The sequence below is a fragment of the Myotis nattereri genome (genome assembly GCF_964212035.1).
Source record: "Myotis nattereri genome assembly, chromosome: 3".
Taxonomy (NCBI): Eukaryota; Metazoa; Chordata; class Mammalia; order Chiroptera; family Vespertilionidae; genus Myotis; species Myotis nattereri.
The window spans coordinates 100,247,007-100,262,713 of NC_138077.1; the positions used below are offsets into that span (position 1 = coordinate 100,247,007).

Genomic DNA, 15,707 nt, shown 5'->3' on the forward strand with positions numbered 1-15,707 from the left:
CCTTAATTGCTGTTGGCATCACTGGGAGGAATTGATCTCCGGGCCAATTGTCTGTGAGGACCAACTACAACTACAGTGGAAAAACTGCTGTGCAGGAGATCCCCCTATGGAGCAGGACTTGCTTCAGTGGGGCTTTGGTGCTCACTGAGTTTACCCTTGAGTGTGTCATTTGCATGTGTAGCATTATAATCTAGTATGGTCTGACACTATCTACCAGGAGCACTGGTTTTGGGGCGTCCTTGGAGGTGCAATCAGACACTGCCTGGAGCCACCTGGCAGGAGCTACAGAGTGATCTGCAGATGGCTGCTACTTGTGTTAGGCTTGGAAGTGCCCAGGAGAGGCCAAACTGTGAAGCAAGGCAGGCTGCTGCTAGTGCTGGGTCTTGGGTCTATTATTGATAGGTATGGGGCATGCTGATGCTAGCTGATGCTTGTGTGAGAAAGTTTGAAGCCTGAGCTAGGACAGGGTATTCATATAGAAAAACCACTGCAAACAGCTTGGGTGGGTCTGAAAATTGGATAGGGTGAGTTCTCAGGTAATCATCAAGTTATAGTAAACAGTGTGAGCCAGGCAGAGCCAGGCTTATGGAAACTTGGGTATAACTACCAGTCAGATCTGGGATGAGAGAGGTCTCAGAATAGGAACAATGACCCTTGTGCATACCCCTGTCTGGGATAAGGCCAACTCTGGGTTTTTGCTCCAATGCCAGACAATCCAATTCTTCCCCATATGGCCCTCAATCCCCCAACCTGCTGACCCAGTGTTCAAGCTCAGAGGGAGCGGATCTGGGTAAGTTAGCATGCAGGCCCTTTAAGAATAACTGCCTGAGTCTCCAGCAGCCTCTGTGTCACTCAGCCACTATCCCCACTGGTTTTTACAGCCCAAAATACAGGAACTTCTCTTCCCAGGTCTGAAACCCTGGGCTGGGGGTCCAGTGTGGAGCTGAGACACCTTGCTCCTCACTGGAGGCCTCTACAGCTGAGATATCCCTTCCAATTTAAAACATGCCGCACATGGGTGTTGGACCAGCCTGTCTATGCTTCCACCCCTATCAGTTTTAATGTGCTTGCTCCTTTACTTCTCTAGTTGTGGGTCTTCCATTGAGCCAGATTTCAGACGGTTCTGAATGATAGCCGTTCTGTATTTTGGTTGTAATTTTGATGTGGTTCTGGATTTTTTTTTCAATATATAATGGTAAAATTTTGTTTATATCTAACAGGATGTTAACATAACGTGAATAATGTTTTCAATAGCAAAATATAGTGTTTGGGTAGATAATGAATTTTAGAAGGTCAAGAATGCATGTGGGTAAATCAGTTAAGAGACTACTAGAATTGCCCTAGAAAGATAAATGGTAGCTTTGACTGGAGCAGTTGCCAGGAATACAGACTAAAGTAGAAGAATTCCTAATAGATTTTATTAGACACAGATAACAAACAATGTTGTGTTGGCCAGAGGGAAGGGGAGGCGAGGGCTGGGTAAAGGTGGGCAAAGGACAGGGGGGACTTGGGACATCTGTAATAATGGAAACAGTAAACAAATAACAGACAGCATGTGGCAGTAAAGTGAACATGAACCTCAGAAAGAGAAAGAGGAAAGAACGATTCCATGTCTGAGTAAATGGATATATAGAAATATATGTTCCTCTTCAGTCAGCTGACATAGGGTTCCATTACAAATTAGAGTTTGGTGCACCCGACAGCCTCTCTCTGATAATGACACATCATTTTCTTTCACCTAATCTCTGAGTAACCCTTGAGCACCATGGTGTGTTCCATACCTGGTGATTTACATCCAAGATGCAATAATTTCCACGGCCATCAACCTCATCCTGTCATCACAATCCAAAAAGTTTAAATTGCAGGGAAATAAAATTAAGGGTTTGGCTGAGAAATCAGTTCAGCTCTAATTATATAGTTTAGCTCTGTAAAAAGAAATAGAGTTAATATAGGGGCCATTAGAAACTTCACAGAGCAGTTAATTAAGACAGATTAGTTAAAAAAAAAGAAACTCTTGTCCAAAGTTTCGCACTCCCAAAATTTTTCCTCAAAATGAACCTTTCTTAATTAGGTGGGAAAATAATATGCACAACTGGGAATAAAACTAGATTAGCCAAAGTTTTCAGGCAATAATATTAAGGTAGTCTACTCCCTAACCATGACATTTTACTGGCAAAGTGCACAAATACAGTAATGATTATAAAGTATCCATGCAAAAACTATAAACAAAAATGAAATAAGATCTCATAAAACAGCCTTACTTGGTTTGGCTCAGTGGATAGAGCATCCGCTTGCAGAAGGGTCCCAGGTTCAATTCCGGTCAAGGGCACATGCCCGGATTGTGGGCTTGATCCCCAGTAGGGGCGTGCAGGAGGCAGCTGATCAATGATTCTCTCTCATCCTTGATGCTTCTAGCTCTCTCTCTCTCCCTCTCCCTTCCCCTCTGAAATCAATAAAAATATACTTTTAAAAAACAAACAAACAACAACAACAAAACAACTCATGACACATTTCATACTGAATTTTAACTAAAAATTCAGAAAAAAAAGGTAAGTGGAAAGATGCTAAGGAACTGCCCATGACATGACAATTTTACTAATTATTTTGTAAAACCTGCATTAGCCTTTTTGTGTTCCAGTTAACTTATAAGGTATTGTATTATGTCTTCAGATTACAAGAAAGGATACAATTGAATTATACTCTGTGCCTTGCCTGCCACTTGGAAAGCCCTGAAATCATTTCAAATTAAATGACAAGTAACTCAGTCAATATTGCATCTACTGCTTCACAGCTGTTGAAACGGTGACTCTTGTGAGCTGATGTGCAGGACATAGGGGTCAATCTCACCATTTCTTGAACATTTAATACAAATTTTATTTCTGGTTAAACAACAAGTTATTCACTAACAAAATATGCATATCACATATCAGAATTGTTTTCCAACTGGCCCTTCCATGTTGCTGACATATAATTATATAATATACAAACATATGAAAATAAAAAGCATGTATATTTCATAAACTTTAGTCTCTCCTATTACTAAATATGGGTATTAAAAGCTCTTGGAACTATCCTAACTCTCCTTTTCTTTCAGAAGGAGGAAAAACTGTTTAGAATATAACAGTTTAGGGTGGCTGGTAGGATGGAGATGAAACAACAGCAGTAGCTTAGAGTAGACTTGCCGGAGTCCTAGAGGGTGAGCATCGTTCAGCAGATCAAAGGCAAGCAGTTGGATTCTTAGTCTCAAATATAACTAAAGAAAAGAGAATAATTTAGAAATTTTGATATATTGCACAATAGATGTAGGACTTGTGATGGATTCCTTGACCCTTTGAGAATAGAGAAGTTTAAATAAAAAATGGTGCAAGAAGATAAGAAGAGAATATTAAGGATTGGTGGTTATAGAAAATAAAACACAACAGAGAAAAAAATAAGCCAAAATCATTTATTTTTGGAAGGAAATATTTGTATGTGACTAAATGGAAACTAAATTTTAATGAAACTAGTGTTATAGGTTAGGATACTTTTTCCAGAGAACTTTTACCCTGGGTAGTTTCATCAATGCTTGATGTTAATCATCTGTCACAGTGCAGCTAATACATGTATTCATCCATTCATACACCAACACAGACGGAATTTCTACAACATGGCAGGCTCGCTGCTGCTCATAGAGAATCCAGCAGTAACTACAACAGGTATTGGGCTTGTCCTCATGGGGTTATACTCTGGTGTACTTTCACATTCAATCAGCATTCTTACATCAATGTTGATATTTTCCAGTATAGAAAAAATTCTGTAAGGTTTAGAATATACATAATATAAATGATAGATATATATTAAAATAATATTTTACCACTTTTGCAAAGGCAAATTTAAAGTTCAGAGCTTTTAGAGAAAATGCTTATATTTGAACTATTTATGAATCAATTTTATAGAACAATTTTGTTTAAGCAATTTTAAAGGTGATATTAGTCTTATACTTATCTAGATATAGAAGTCATATAATTCATTAAACTCTCCAAAATTGATGAAATAATATTGTCAGAGTATTTTTATTCATATTTAAAAATTATTTTTACAGTATTTTGCAGTTATATTATTTCTATTTTAACTCATTCATTTTTCTATATTCGCATAATTTGTCTACAAGCATACTTTTTGCCAAAGTATAATTTATAGTTTTCTGATCTCCTAATACCCAGCCCAATGCTTCCTCTAATATATTACAACACTTCTCTGAATTATTGACTATATAAGGTCAGCTGGTTAGATAAGAGTCCCAAAAGAATATGGCTCAAGCAAAACAGAAGCTGTGTTTCTTTCATCTAAAAGTCTGGACAGTTCAGGGCTGGTTATATAGCTCCACCATTTTCTGTGAAGCTGGCGCTGCTCTTATGGCCTTTATGTTATATCTCTGCCATCCTCAGATATTGTTTCTACATTTCTCAGACAAGTACTACAACTCAACTATCGTTCACCTTTGGTGATGGGAAGTGGGTTGAAAAGATAGAGAGTGCATGCTTCCCCCCTTTCATCAGACAACTGCACACAGCACATTCCATGGATCAGACCCTCCTCAAGTGATCATTCCTCGCCACTATCCTCTGAAAAAGAAAAAAAGTTGTGATGCCCTGGACAGCTGGCTAGTCTTTGCTACATCTTCTGAACAGTTCTATCCCTGGCTTTACCTCTTAGTTGTGTAAACTAAATCTCTCTGTGCTTCAGTTGTCTTGTACCTATATAGAAAAAATAATAATACTTATTTTATAGTTGTGTTACATGGATTTAATAAGATATGATATGTAAAATGCTTAAAAGATTGTTTGGCAGAGTAAATAATTAAGATTATCAGCTACTGTTTGCTGTTATTATTAAAATCAGATAATGGAATCAGATCCTTCCCAAAGCCCCTCTTCCAAGTGGGCTCTCTCCCAAATTAAAAGAAATGTAAAGTGGCAATATTTGAACAAAGACCTGAAGAAAAGTAAGGACCAAAGTCTTGTCACTCCTTCTCACTGTGATTGATATCTACTAACTTGTCACTTCCTCCTAAATAACCTCTTCCACAGTAACGCAAGGGTTATTTTTTTTTTTAAAGGATAAGATTCATTCAGGTAATTCTTCTATTTAAGAAGCTTTGTCACCCTAACTGGATTGGCTCACTGGATAGAGCGTAGGCCTGCGGACTGAAGGGTCCCAGGTTCAATTCCGGTCAACGGCATGTACCTTGATTGCAGGCACATTCCCAGTAGGGGGAGTGCAGGAGGCAGCTGATTGATGCTTCTCTCTCATCGATGTTTCTAACTCTCTATCCCTCTCCGTTCCTCTCTGTAAAAAATAAATAAACTATATTTAAAAAAAAGAAATGTCTCATCTTGTTGTCTAGCTTGCTAATAGACATGAAATATACTGCATAGATAGACACACAAAATGTTGGTCTCTATTTCATCTTATGCACTTACTAATTTTAAGATATATATATATATATATATATATATATATATATATATATATAGAGAGAGAGAGAGAGAGAGAGAGAGAGAGAGAGAGAGATGCCTAAACCCATGGTTGGCAAACCGCAGCTCGCAAGCCACATGCAGCTCTTTGGCCCCTTTAGTGTGGCTCTTCCACAAAATACCACATGCGGGCACACACATACAGTGTCATTGAAACTTCGTGGCCCATGCGCAGAAGTCAGTATTTTGTGGAAGAGCCACACTCAAGGGGCCAAAGAGCCACATGTGCCTCACGAGCAGCTGTTTGTCGAGCTGCAGTTTGCCAACCACTGGCCTAAACGACCATTACTACCAGTTGCTATGACACTCACTGACCACCAGGGGACAGACCCTCAACATAGAAGCTGCCCCCTGGTGGTCAATGTGCTCCCATAGCCAACCTCCTGTGGCCGGCCAACCTCCCATGGTCCCTCCCCCGGCTGGCCCCAATGCGCCCCGATCGCCAGCCAGGCTGAGGGACCCCACCCATGCACGAATTTGTGCACTGGGATATATATATATATCCTATCTAATAAAAGAGGAACATGGTAATTAGCCATACCTCCGCTACCCTTCCCATTGGCTAATTAGGGTGATATGCAAATTAACTGCCAGCCAAGATGGTGTGGCGGCCGGCAGCCAGGCAGCTTGAAGCAACATGAGGCTTGCTTGCTTCAGTGACGGAGGACTCCAACATTCCCCGCCTGCCTTGCCGGCCTCTGAGCTTGCAGTTTGAAACATTGTTACAAATATAGAAGCTAAACAAAACCCCAGAAACCTGCTTTCAGCCAGCCAGGATCTCAGAGCTGGAGTTAAAACAGTGTTTCGATTATAGAACCCAAACAAACCAGATACCTGCTTTCAGCAGCCGAGGCCTAAGAGCTGGAGCCAAGCCTCAGAGCTAAAGCTGGCCCAGAATTTAAGAAAAAAAAAAAAAAAGAAAAAAAGGAGCAGTTGGGAGCTTCAGTCACCTGCCAGCCTGAAAACAGTCCTCAGCCCCTCACCCAGACTGGCCAGGCACCCCAGTGGAGACCCCCACCCTGATCCAGGACACCCTTCAGGGCAAACCAGCCAGCCCTCACATGTGCACCAGGACTCTATCCTATATAGTAAAAGGGTAATATGCCTCCCGGCACCGGGATCAGCATGACAGGGGCCAGCACCCAAACCCCCTGATCGCCCTGTGGCTCTGTGTGTGACAGGGGGTGGGGCCACAACCTCCCTAACTGCACTGCTCTGTTCAGGACAGGGGAAGGCGCCCCAACCCCCTGATCAGCCCTGCTCTGTGCCTGATAGGGGGGAGCTCCCCAACCCCCTGATCGCCCTGCGGCTCTGAGTGTGACAGGGTGCGGTGCCCCAACCCCCTGATCGGCCTTGCTCTGTGTGTGACAGGGTGCACCGCCCCAACCCGCCCCCATGGGCCCTGCTCTGTGTGTGATGGGGTAGAGCCATTACCTCCCCATCGGCCCTGCCCTGAGTGTGACAGGGTGCAGCGCCCCAACCCCCTGATCCACCCTGCTCTGTGTGTGACAGGGCGCGGTGCCCCAACTCCCCTATCGGCCCTACTCTGTAAGTGACAAGGGGGAGCTCCTCAACCCCCTGATCGGCCCTGCTCTGTGTGTGACAGGGGGTGGCGCTGCAACCTCCCTATCGACCCTGCCTTGAGTGTGACAGGGGGCAGTGCCCCAACCCCCCAATCGGCCCTACCCTGAGAGTGACTGAGGGTGTCATCACAACCTCCCAATCCACCCTGCTCTGTGCATGACAGGGGGCAGCGCCCCAACTTCCCAGTCGGCCCTGCTCTGAGCCCGACCAGGGGCTGCACCTAGGGTTTGGGCCTGCCCTCTGCCACCTGGGAGCAGGCCTAAGCCAGCAGGGCGTTATCTCCCGAGGGGTCTCAGACTGGGAGAGGGCACAGGCCAGGCTGAGGGACCCCCCTTCCCCCCGAGTGCACAAATTTTTGTGCACCGGGCCTCTAGTATATATATAAAAGGCTAAGTGACTGGCCGACCAGCAGACTGGGTATGATGTGCACTGACCACCAGGAAGCAGACACTCAACGTAGGAGCTGCTGAGCGACAGCAACAGTACAGAGTACCCTCTCGCACTCCGGGGCCCCTCAGGGGATGTCAGGCTGCCAGTTTCAATCCAATCCCCGCAGGCCAGGCCGAGGGACCCCACCTGCCAGAGGGGCCTCTCTCACATGGCAGACACCCATTGAACCCTGGTGCCGCCCCAGTGCAGCAGGCCAGGGAGGGACCGTCGGAGGTTGGCTCCAGAGTGTGTTAGGCCCCTCTCGCCCAGTCTGGCACCACTGGCCACCTTCTAATTAATTTCCTTTCAATGTGCATGAATCCATGCACCAGGCCTCTAGTTTTTATATAGAGTAATATTTATTTTGTTCTAAACAAATTTCTCACAAGTAATAAAAAATGAGATTATTAAGATATTACCTTAATAATTTGTTAGAAGAAGGTAAACAGTAGGGGAAAGAGTAAACACCACTTTTCTCACCCATGAAGCATCCTGCCTGCAAGTGCACCTTCTGCTGATGACTCTCCATGGCTTTCACTATTTCTCCACTTCCTGTGGGTTTTATCTCCCTCTATCCTGGGTTTAATGCTCGGAGAGTTGGGGTCTTCATGACACATTCTCAGAGTGATTCCTGCTGCCTCCCAGTCCTAGGATACTATATGTTCTCTTCAATTTATTTACATTATTTTGTAATGTTTCCTGAAAGTAATCATGGAAGATACACTCCCTTTTTTCTCTTTCTTTACATTTTACCAAAACAAAACAAAACAAAACGCCACCTGACCTCACCTTCCTCCTTCCCACCCGCCACACATTTCCTGAGAGGTTAAGAAAGGTGTGTGCGGCAGGTGCATGCTGAGCAGAACACGAAGAAAAACAAAAAGCCTGTAGTCCCGGAGGAGCTGAAAGCTGCATGTAGAGCAATACACCAGAAAGACCATGTCAGGGGCTGAAGGAGTCAGAAAGAATATGGAAGTCAATTTTGCAATCTGGCACCAGAGGTTCAAGTGAAAAAGTTAAGTAAGTGACTCAGGAGCAAAGAGGAAATTAAGGAAATGAGAAACCGCAGGAGCTGCCTTTTGTTGAGTGGCGGGGGGATGGAGGGGGTGGTTCCCCTCTTCTTTTTGTAAAGACACTGATCCCATCATGAGAGCTCCACTGCCATAACCTAATTATGCCCCATAATCCCCACCTGCTAATACTATTTTATTGGGGGTCAGGGTTCCAAATAAATGGGGGCACAAACATGCAGTCCATAACACCCATGTTGAAACATGGCTATTGAAGAACTATTTCAGAAAGCACCTTCATAAAATGATTGCTACTTTTGGCAATAATGAAATGTATTCACCAAGATCCATTTCTAACCACCTAATAAAAAAGGAAAAAGGAATGTCTCAGACTTTTCAGAGCCATTAAGGAAAAACAAACACCATAACATTTCAGGGATGACAATGATAATATTTCATAGCGGCAATCAGTACTTTTGTTGCTCTACTCAACAGACATAATATCTGACAGCTCTAGCATCCCTTAAATAAGATTCTAATCTCTTCTCACTTTGCCTCACATGTGAATATTTAATTATTCACAGTTCCACCACGAAAGTTGTCCTAATCCATCGGAGCCAATGATAAAACATTATAAAAAGGAAAGGCCATTAGATTTTATAGCACCCAGGTAGTAAATTTTTTCTCTTCTCTAAAATGTATAATCATTTTTTACCACCGTAATTCACACAGAAGGAAGCAAAAGTATATGTTAGAGACACAATTAGCAACAATCTGCAAATTTTTATCACACACCATTTGTTTCAGGAATGCATTTGAAAGTTTGTGCGGAAACATTTTTTATCTTCTGGGATTTGAAAGCTAAGGTGCTAATTGTAGTACTCTGTTCACTTAGTAATGTAACTGAGCACGAGCTTAAAGCAAAAGAGTTTTCCAATTCAAGAGTTTGAACCACTGAAATTTATCTTGTAAAACTTCCAACATACAAGTATGTAAGCTCCACGAGGCCAGGAACTTCTCTCAGTTTTCTTCTCTGCTGTATCTTCTGCAGTACCTAACACATAATACATACTCAATACATATTTGTACAAGGAATGTGAGTGTGTTTATTAGTGATTTTCACACCATCTTATGTTTGCACACTTCTTAGAAATTTTTTGTCAATTTTCATTTGCATCTTTTCTTCTTATCACATGCCCTTAAGATTCTAACAAGTCTATGGTGTATGTAGATAACAAAGTAAACATTCCAGAAAACACAGGATTGGCAATGCCTGTGAGTAAAGACTAGAAATATGCTATCATGTTAGAGAACCATAGTACCACAAAGCGACTATATTCATAAAATGTAAATTAATTGCTATTGGTAGATTTCTTTCTTTAAAAATTCCATAAACCAAAGCTAGTGGGATGAGGAGGGATTTGTCCTTCTATGGAATTATCTTTTCAAATCCACTGTCTTCATAAGGGCCAAGGTTTTTCAATATAAAGCAGACTTATCTACATATTAAAATATTTGTCTTACTTCACGAAAATAATATATCCTTGCCATTTAAGTAATGACATTTTCAAGTAATTTGTCTCTATGAGTACAAACCAAGGGTAATCAAAGTAATTTTTAATAATTTCAGAAATGAAATTTCATTTGTTGACTAATTATTAACATTTCTAACATATGTAAGTAAAGTTAGTTTAAGTAAAGTGTACAAAAAAAAAAAAAGGATGGAGACGTTACCCTTGTCCTCAAGGGGTTTATTTTCTTCCCAGTGAGATGCTTTTTCTACTGAATTGTAACTCGTTGGCATGTATACTGTTTTCCACTTCATTGCAATCTGGATTGTTCTAGATGTTTCTAAAACATTCTTCAGCATTTCTTTTTATTTTAATATATATGTTTTTATTGTTGACCGTATTACAGATATATCCCATTCCCCCACCTCCTCTTTTCCTCTCTGCATAGCTCCTAAATCAATTTTGAATTTCACCATCAAACATGTACTCAGTATAATATATTTAGCATGGAAATCCCCACTGAAACATTTTTAAACGCATCCCAGGAAAATTCCTTAACCTCGCACTCCCATTAAAGGCCCAACCTTGTCCCCATCTCTCTCCTGCAGAGACACAGAGGCTCAGTCTGGAATGGCCTGGGTGCTCTGCCTGATGACTCCCTGATCCTGCTCACTCACCCTCCTCCTCGCAACCGCTGTTCTCCCTGTGAACTCCCTGTCTTCCTTCTGCCTATTTTCATGCCCATCTTTCCTTCAAAGCCCTGGTCACACTTCTGAGAACTAGGATGCCTTCTCTGACAACAGGCAGTCAGATTTTGTGTGTCTTGCTTTCTTAAGAATTTTCACTTCCTATTGGAACACTCATCTGTTCCTTTTCACAGGAAACTGGTACCCCTTAAGTTGAATCTTTAGTCATTGTAGACACACTTTACATAAACCATTTGTTAAAAATATGCTTTAGGTAAGCATCAAAGTACAAGTTTTGTTATGAAAATTAAAGAATGTAATTTGCATTCTTGATCAGGTGGAAATCATAATGACTTCTACCCAAAAGTACCTTTAAATCAGTTTGCATGCTTCCATTTGCACTAAAATAAAACCACAGGTTATGTACCATAAAGCATAGTAGAGGGGCCATGTCAAGAAAATGCTGATGTTGGTCTTAACACCTGTCTATCTCTACATAATAAAATCATTCCTACCAAATAATTGCTTGGTTAGGGCCTATACAAATAGATTCTTTAAACAAAATGTGTGTGTGTATTTATGCATTATAGAGATACATATTATGTACACTTACACATACAAATATTAATCTATTTTATGTACAATACACATATATAACCATTTAAATTATGTAAAGTAACATTAGGTAATCTTGAATTTTTCTGTTGAATTAAATTACATAGTAGTATCCATTAGAATAAGTCTGCTGCTATGGTTAACATTTGAGATTGCAGTATTTATTGTTGGACTCACTTAAAAAACAACACACAAAATCTATTTTAATTATCTTCATCTCTGTAACCACCATTGTTGCACCCAAACCTTCATTCCTAGATTAAAACTATAGTTCTCAAGTTTAGTGAGCATCTAAGTTACCTGGAGGCTTTGTTAAACCATAGTTTAGTGTAATTCTGGAGGAGAAGGGCTGAAACTTTGCATTTCTAATAAGTTCTCCGGTGATGCTGACACTGTTGGTTCCTGGACCACGTATTGAGAGACCCTGAAATAGACTATTGTAAAAGTTTCCTAATTCATCTCCCTGCTTCCATTTTTTTTATTACACTCTTCTGTAATCTTCTCTCTAAAAGCAGAAATTGAGATCTTTTACAAACATAAATAAGATTATTTTTCTTTATTGCTTGCAACCTTTCTTTGGCTTTACATTTCAGTGAAAATAACATCCAAACTCCTAAAATGGTAAAATAGAAACAAAACTATTTCAACTTCACTAATTTTGTTGCCACAATATACATAGAAAACAATAATACTCGTATGGCATTTTGAGATTAAAGAATACCAGATCCAAGTCCCCAGCTGGTTCAGGCCCCCACAGGCCACACAAAGGCTGATTAGATACAAACTAGATGTGCCTTAAATCTCATTCCAGCCTCAAAGTTTTGGGGCAAATCACTATCCCAGAATATCTATTAACTATTCCCAGAACTGAATTGGAATTACCTGAAATTTGCTCCTACTTACCTCTCTATTCTCATCCACTTTTTCAACATTCATGGTCTCTACCCACATTGCCTTTTTTCTGTCTCTCTTTCTGACTGATACTAGGCTTGGTCATACATCAATAATCTTACCTCTTTAATTTATTATTGTGCTCTTCTAGAATCGTGATGACATGAAAAAGATACTCAATAGTTACTAATTTATTAAATTGCCAATACATTTATTTATTTATTGGTCATTTATTAATTAATTGGACAATACATTTGAGCTGCTTCTTTAAATCACTCCTAGGATATAATGGTAAGGCATATGTAATGGTTCGAAAGTGTAAAGGATAATGTTTATTTCTCCATCTGCTATGGCAAATATTCAATTCATCCAAGATTCATATCCAATTATTTAGATATATTGTATTATAAAGATTATAGTGCTTAAAATGAGGCTTTTTTATGATCAGTACAGCACAAACATGAGCCAATGCCATGGAAAGGCAGAGAAAAGCGAAAGACAAGAGGGAAGCATGGCATGCCGTGCAAGGGGCTGTATGGGGAGAGTGCCCCAGGATGAGGATGGACAAAGCAGATGGAGAGCCACGAGATGGTGAGGACCCCATGGACAAATGTTTTGATGGGTGTTAGGATAGAACACTCGGGCAAAGTCATAAGGGGAATTTACTGGTTAATTTGAACATCACTGGTCACATACAAGGGAGGGCAAGAAGAGAAACGTGTGGCAGGGACCAGCCTTATCACACCGGTGCATCTGGTTGCCTGGGTGAGGTGCTCAGTCTGTTTGTGTGGATGTTGAAACATCAGGAAAATGCAAAGTTTTAAAAATTAACAATACATGCATCTTCAAAGGGAGGGATGCTAGGATACAGCATGTTTGCAATTTGTTCTGTAGAAATTAAATTTCTATTGAATGGTTTTTATTTACGTGTTTTTGTTTATTGTTCAGTTCATTAGATTCCACATATAAGTTCAATCATATGGTATTTATCTATTGAATGCTTTAAAAATGTGATGTTTAGAGAAAAAAAGGGTGTAAAGGAAAAGCAAAAGAGATGACAATTATAGTTTGGCTTACTGTTAGGTTCCAGTGATCAAATCCTAGGTAATGTAGATGTTCTTTCATAATTTCAGTATCCAAGAGACTTTAAAACCAAATATTTTAGTTTTATATTTTTTTATGTTTGGGAGGTTAAATTCATTTGCTTTAAAGAGGCACAATTAATGGCTCCTATAATTAAATATATTAATTAAATTTCACTATTATTCATCCTGTTAAAGATTTAAAATGCTGTAAATGTTATTGCTTTTTAATTATTAATTATATAAACCTTAAAAACACAATATCTTGTTCAGTTTCAAATGACTACAGTACTATTTTATTAACAATGAATATGACAACTGAAAGATTAGACTGATAATTTAACTTTCATAAAATGTATATAGAGGAAAACTACATTATGTACACTACTGTCACAGTTTCTCTAACAGATTTTATATTACCTAGTCATTTACTCTTTCTTACTAATTTAATTATCATGCAAATAGTTAATACCATATATTAATCAGAAAACTTTAATTATGTATTTTTCTCCTTTAAAAAATTAGCTTCTAATTTTTAACAAATTTGAGAAAAAGATATATTATTTCAATTTCCTACTCCAATATTAACAAGGAGAAACTCTATACTATCTTGTAGTATTGCCATTTGTAAGGTTTATAGAGGTTATTAAACACAGAAGGATTGCTAACAAACTACTCATACAAGGTAAGATGAAAGGTACTTACCTATTGTTCACACCTCTCCAATTGCTTTTTCAAGAACCTCTGAGATTGTTCTTTGAGGATATCATCTAGCTCAGTGGTCGGCAAACTCATTAGTCAACAGAGCCAAATATCAAGAGTACAACAATTGAAATTTATTTTGAGAACCAAATTTTTTAAACTATATAGGTAGGTACATTGTTATTAACTTAATTAGGGTAGTCCTAAACTGGCCTTTGCTAAAAAACGTCCTCAATCCGAATGAGGTACGTTCGCTGAGGTCGACCCCTTCCAACTCTCCCATCCACACTCGTCTTGTATACTTGTCTTGTCTATCTCCTTTCGTTCATCCTCTCTATATGTCCAAACCATCTCAACATACCTTTCTCAATCTTCGACACTACATCTTCTTTCACTCCACAACTTTCCCTAAAATTAACTTAATAAACTTTACTTAAAGTTTTAAGTCAACTTCGCACTATACTTGTGCGCCCGCATGTGGTATTTTGTGGAAGAGCCACACTCAAGGGGCCAAAGAGCCTCATGTGGCTCGCGAGCCGCCGTTTGCTGACCACTGATCTAGCTTAATAAAACATGATCTTTAAGCACAGTAGGTAGAAATAGACCCGCAAAATTTCTTTCCCTCTGAAATATACACATTTTTTGCGGGGGCAAAATAAAAGGTGAAGTTACATGAGAAAATTCAGGATGAGGACAAAATTTGACATAAGTAGATATATTCATAAAAGCAGATTAATTAAATTTCACTATCATTCATCCTGTTAAAGATTTAAAATGGTGTAGACTGGCCGCGCGTCCCAGCAGCCTCCCTGCAGCCGACGATCCTGCCGCGCCTCCCGCCAAGACCTCACCAGAATGCCGTCTCAAATGGAACACACCATGGAAACCATGATGTTCACGTTTCATAAGTTTGCTGGGGATAAAGGCTACTTAACCAAGGAGGACCTAAGAGTACTCATGGAAAAGGAGTTCCCTGGATTTTTGGAAAATCAAAAAGACCCTCTGGCTGTAGACAAAATAATGAAGGACCTGGACCAGTGCGGAGACGGCAGAGTTGGCTTCCAGAGCTTCTTTTCGCTAATTGCTGGGCTCACCATCGCATGCAATGACTATTTCGTAGTACACATGAAGCAGAAGGGAAGGAAGTGAGCAGTTACTTTGCCCTGATAAGAGTTCTCCCAATGGGTCCCTTAAGGAATATGTGCCCCACAGCTTCCCTCTGTCTAAGAATTTCATGAGCAGATTGGGACTCTTAAAAAAATGTACAAATAAAATCCCACCCCCATTGAATAAGAGAAAGAAAAGCCAATAAAGCCAGATAAGCTTTTGATTTTTATATTGCTTGTATCCTCTTGCCCCCCAATAAACACGTTTTTTTTTAGTTCCTAAAAAAAAATAAATAAATAAAATAAAAAAATAAAATAAAATGGTGTAAATGTTACTTTCTAATGTTATGCTTTTAAACACAGAAGGGTATGTAGGGTTATACTAATTTTCAGTTACTTACATTCTGAAGCATTTATCCATGCTAAGTAGAAATAACCTGACAAATAAAATTAAACATAGACCGAGACATAAAATTAAATACTTTTTCTAGTTCCCTTTATAATTAATAATGAATCCAAATTAATGAGAACAAAAAAAAAATTAAGAACCTGACTTATTTGAATAGGCAATTAGT

The 15,707-nt window shown here is 39.7% G+C and overlaps 1 protein-coding gene across 1 annotated transcript; it reads left to right on the forward strand.

Moving 5' to 3' along the window:
- The first annotated feature begins 8,279 nt into the window (after positions 1 to 8,279).
- Positions 8,280 to 15,413, forward strand: LOC308517027 (protein S100-A10-like). Its single transcript, XM_081088090.1, has one exon. It carries the CDS (start codon positions 14,882 to 14,884, stop codon positions 15,173 to 15,175), a length of 294 nt encoding a protein of 97 aa, XP_080944216.1. The 5' UTR covers positions 8,280 to 14,881; the 3' UTR covers positions 15,176 to 15,413.
- The last annotated feature ends 294 nt before the right edge of the window (positions 15,414 to 15,707 follow it).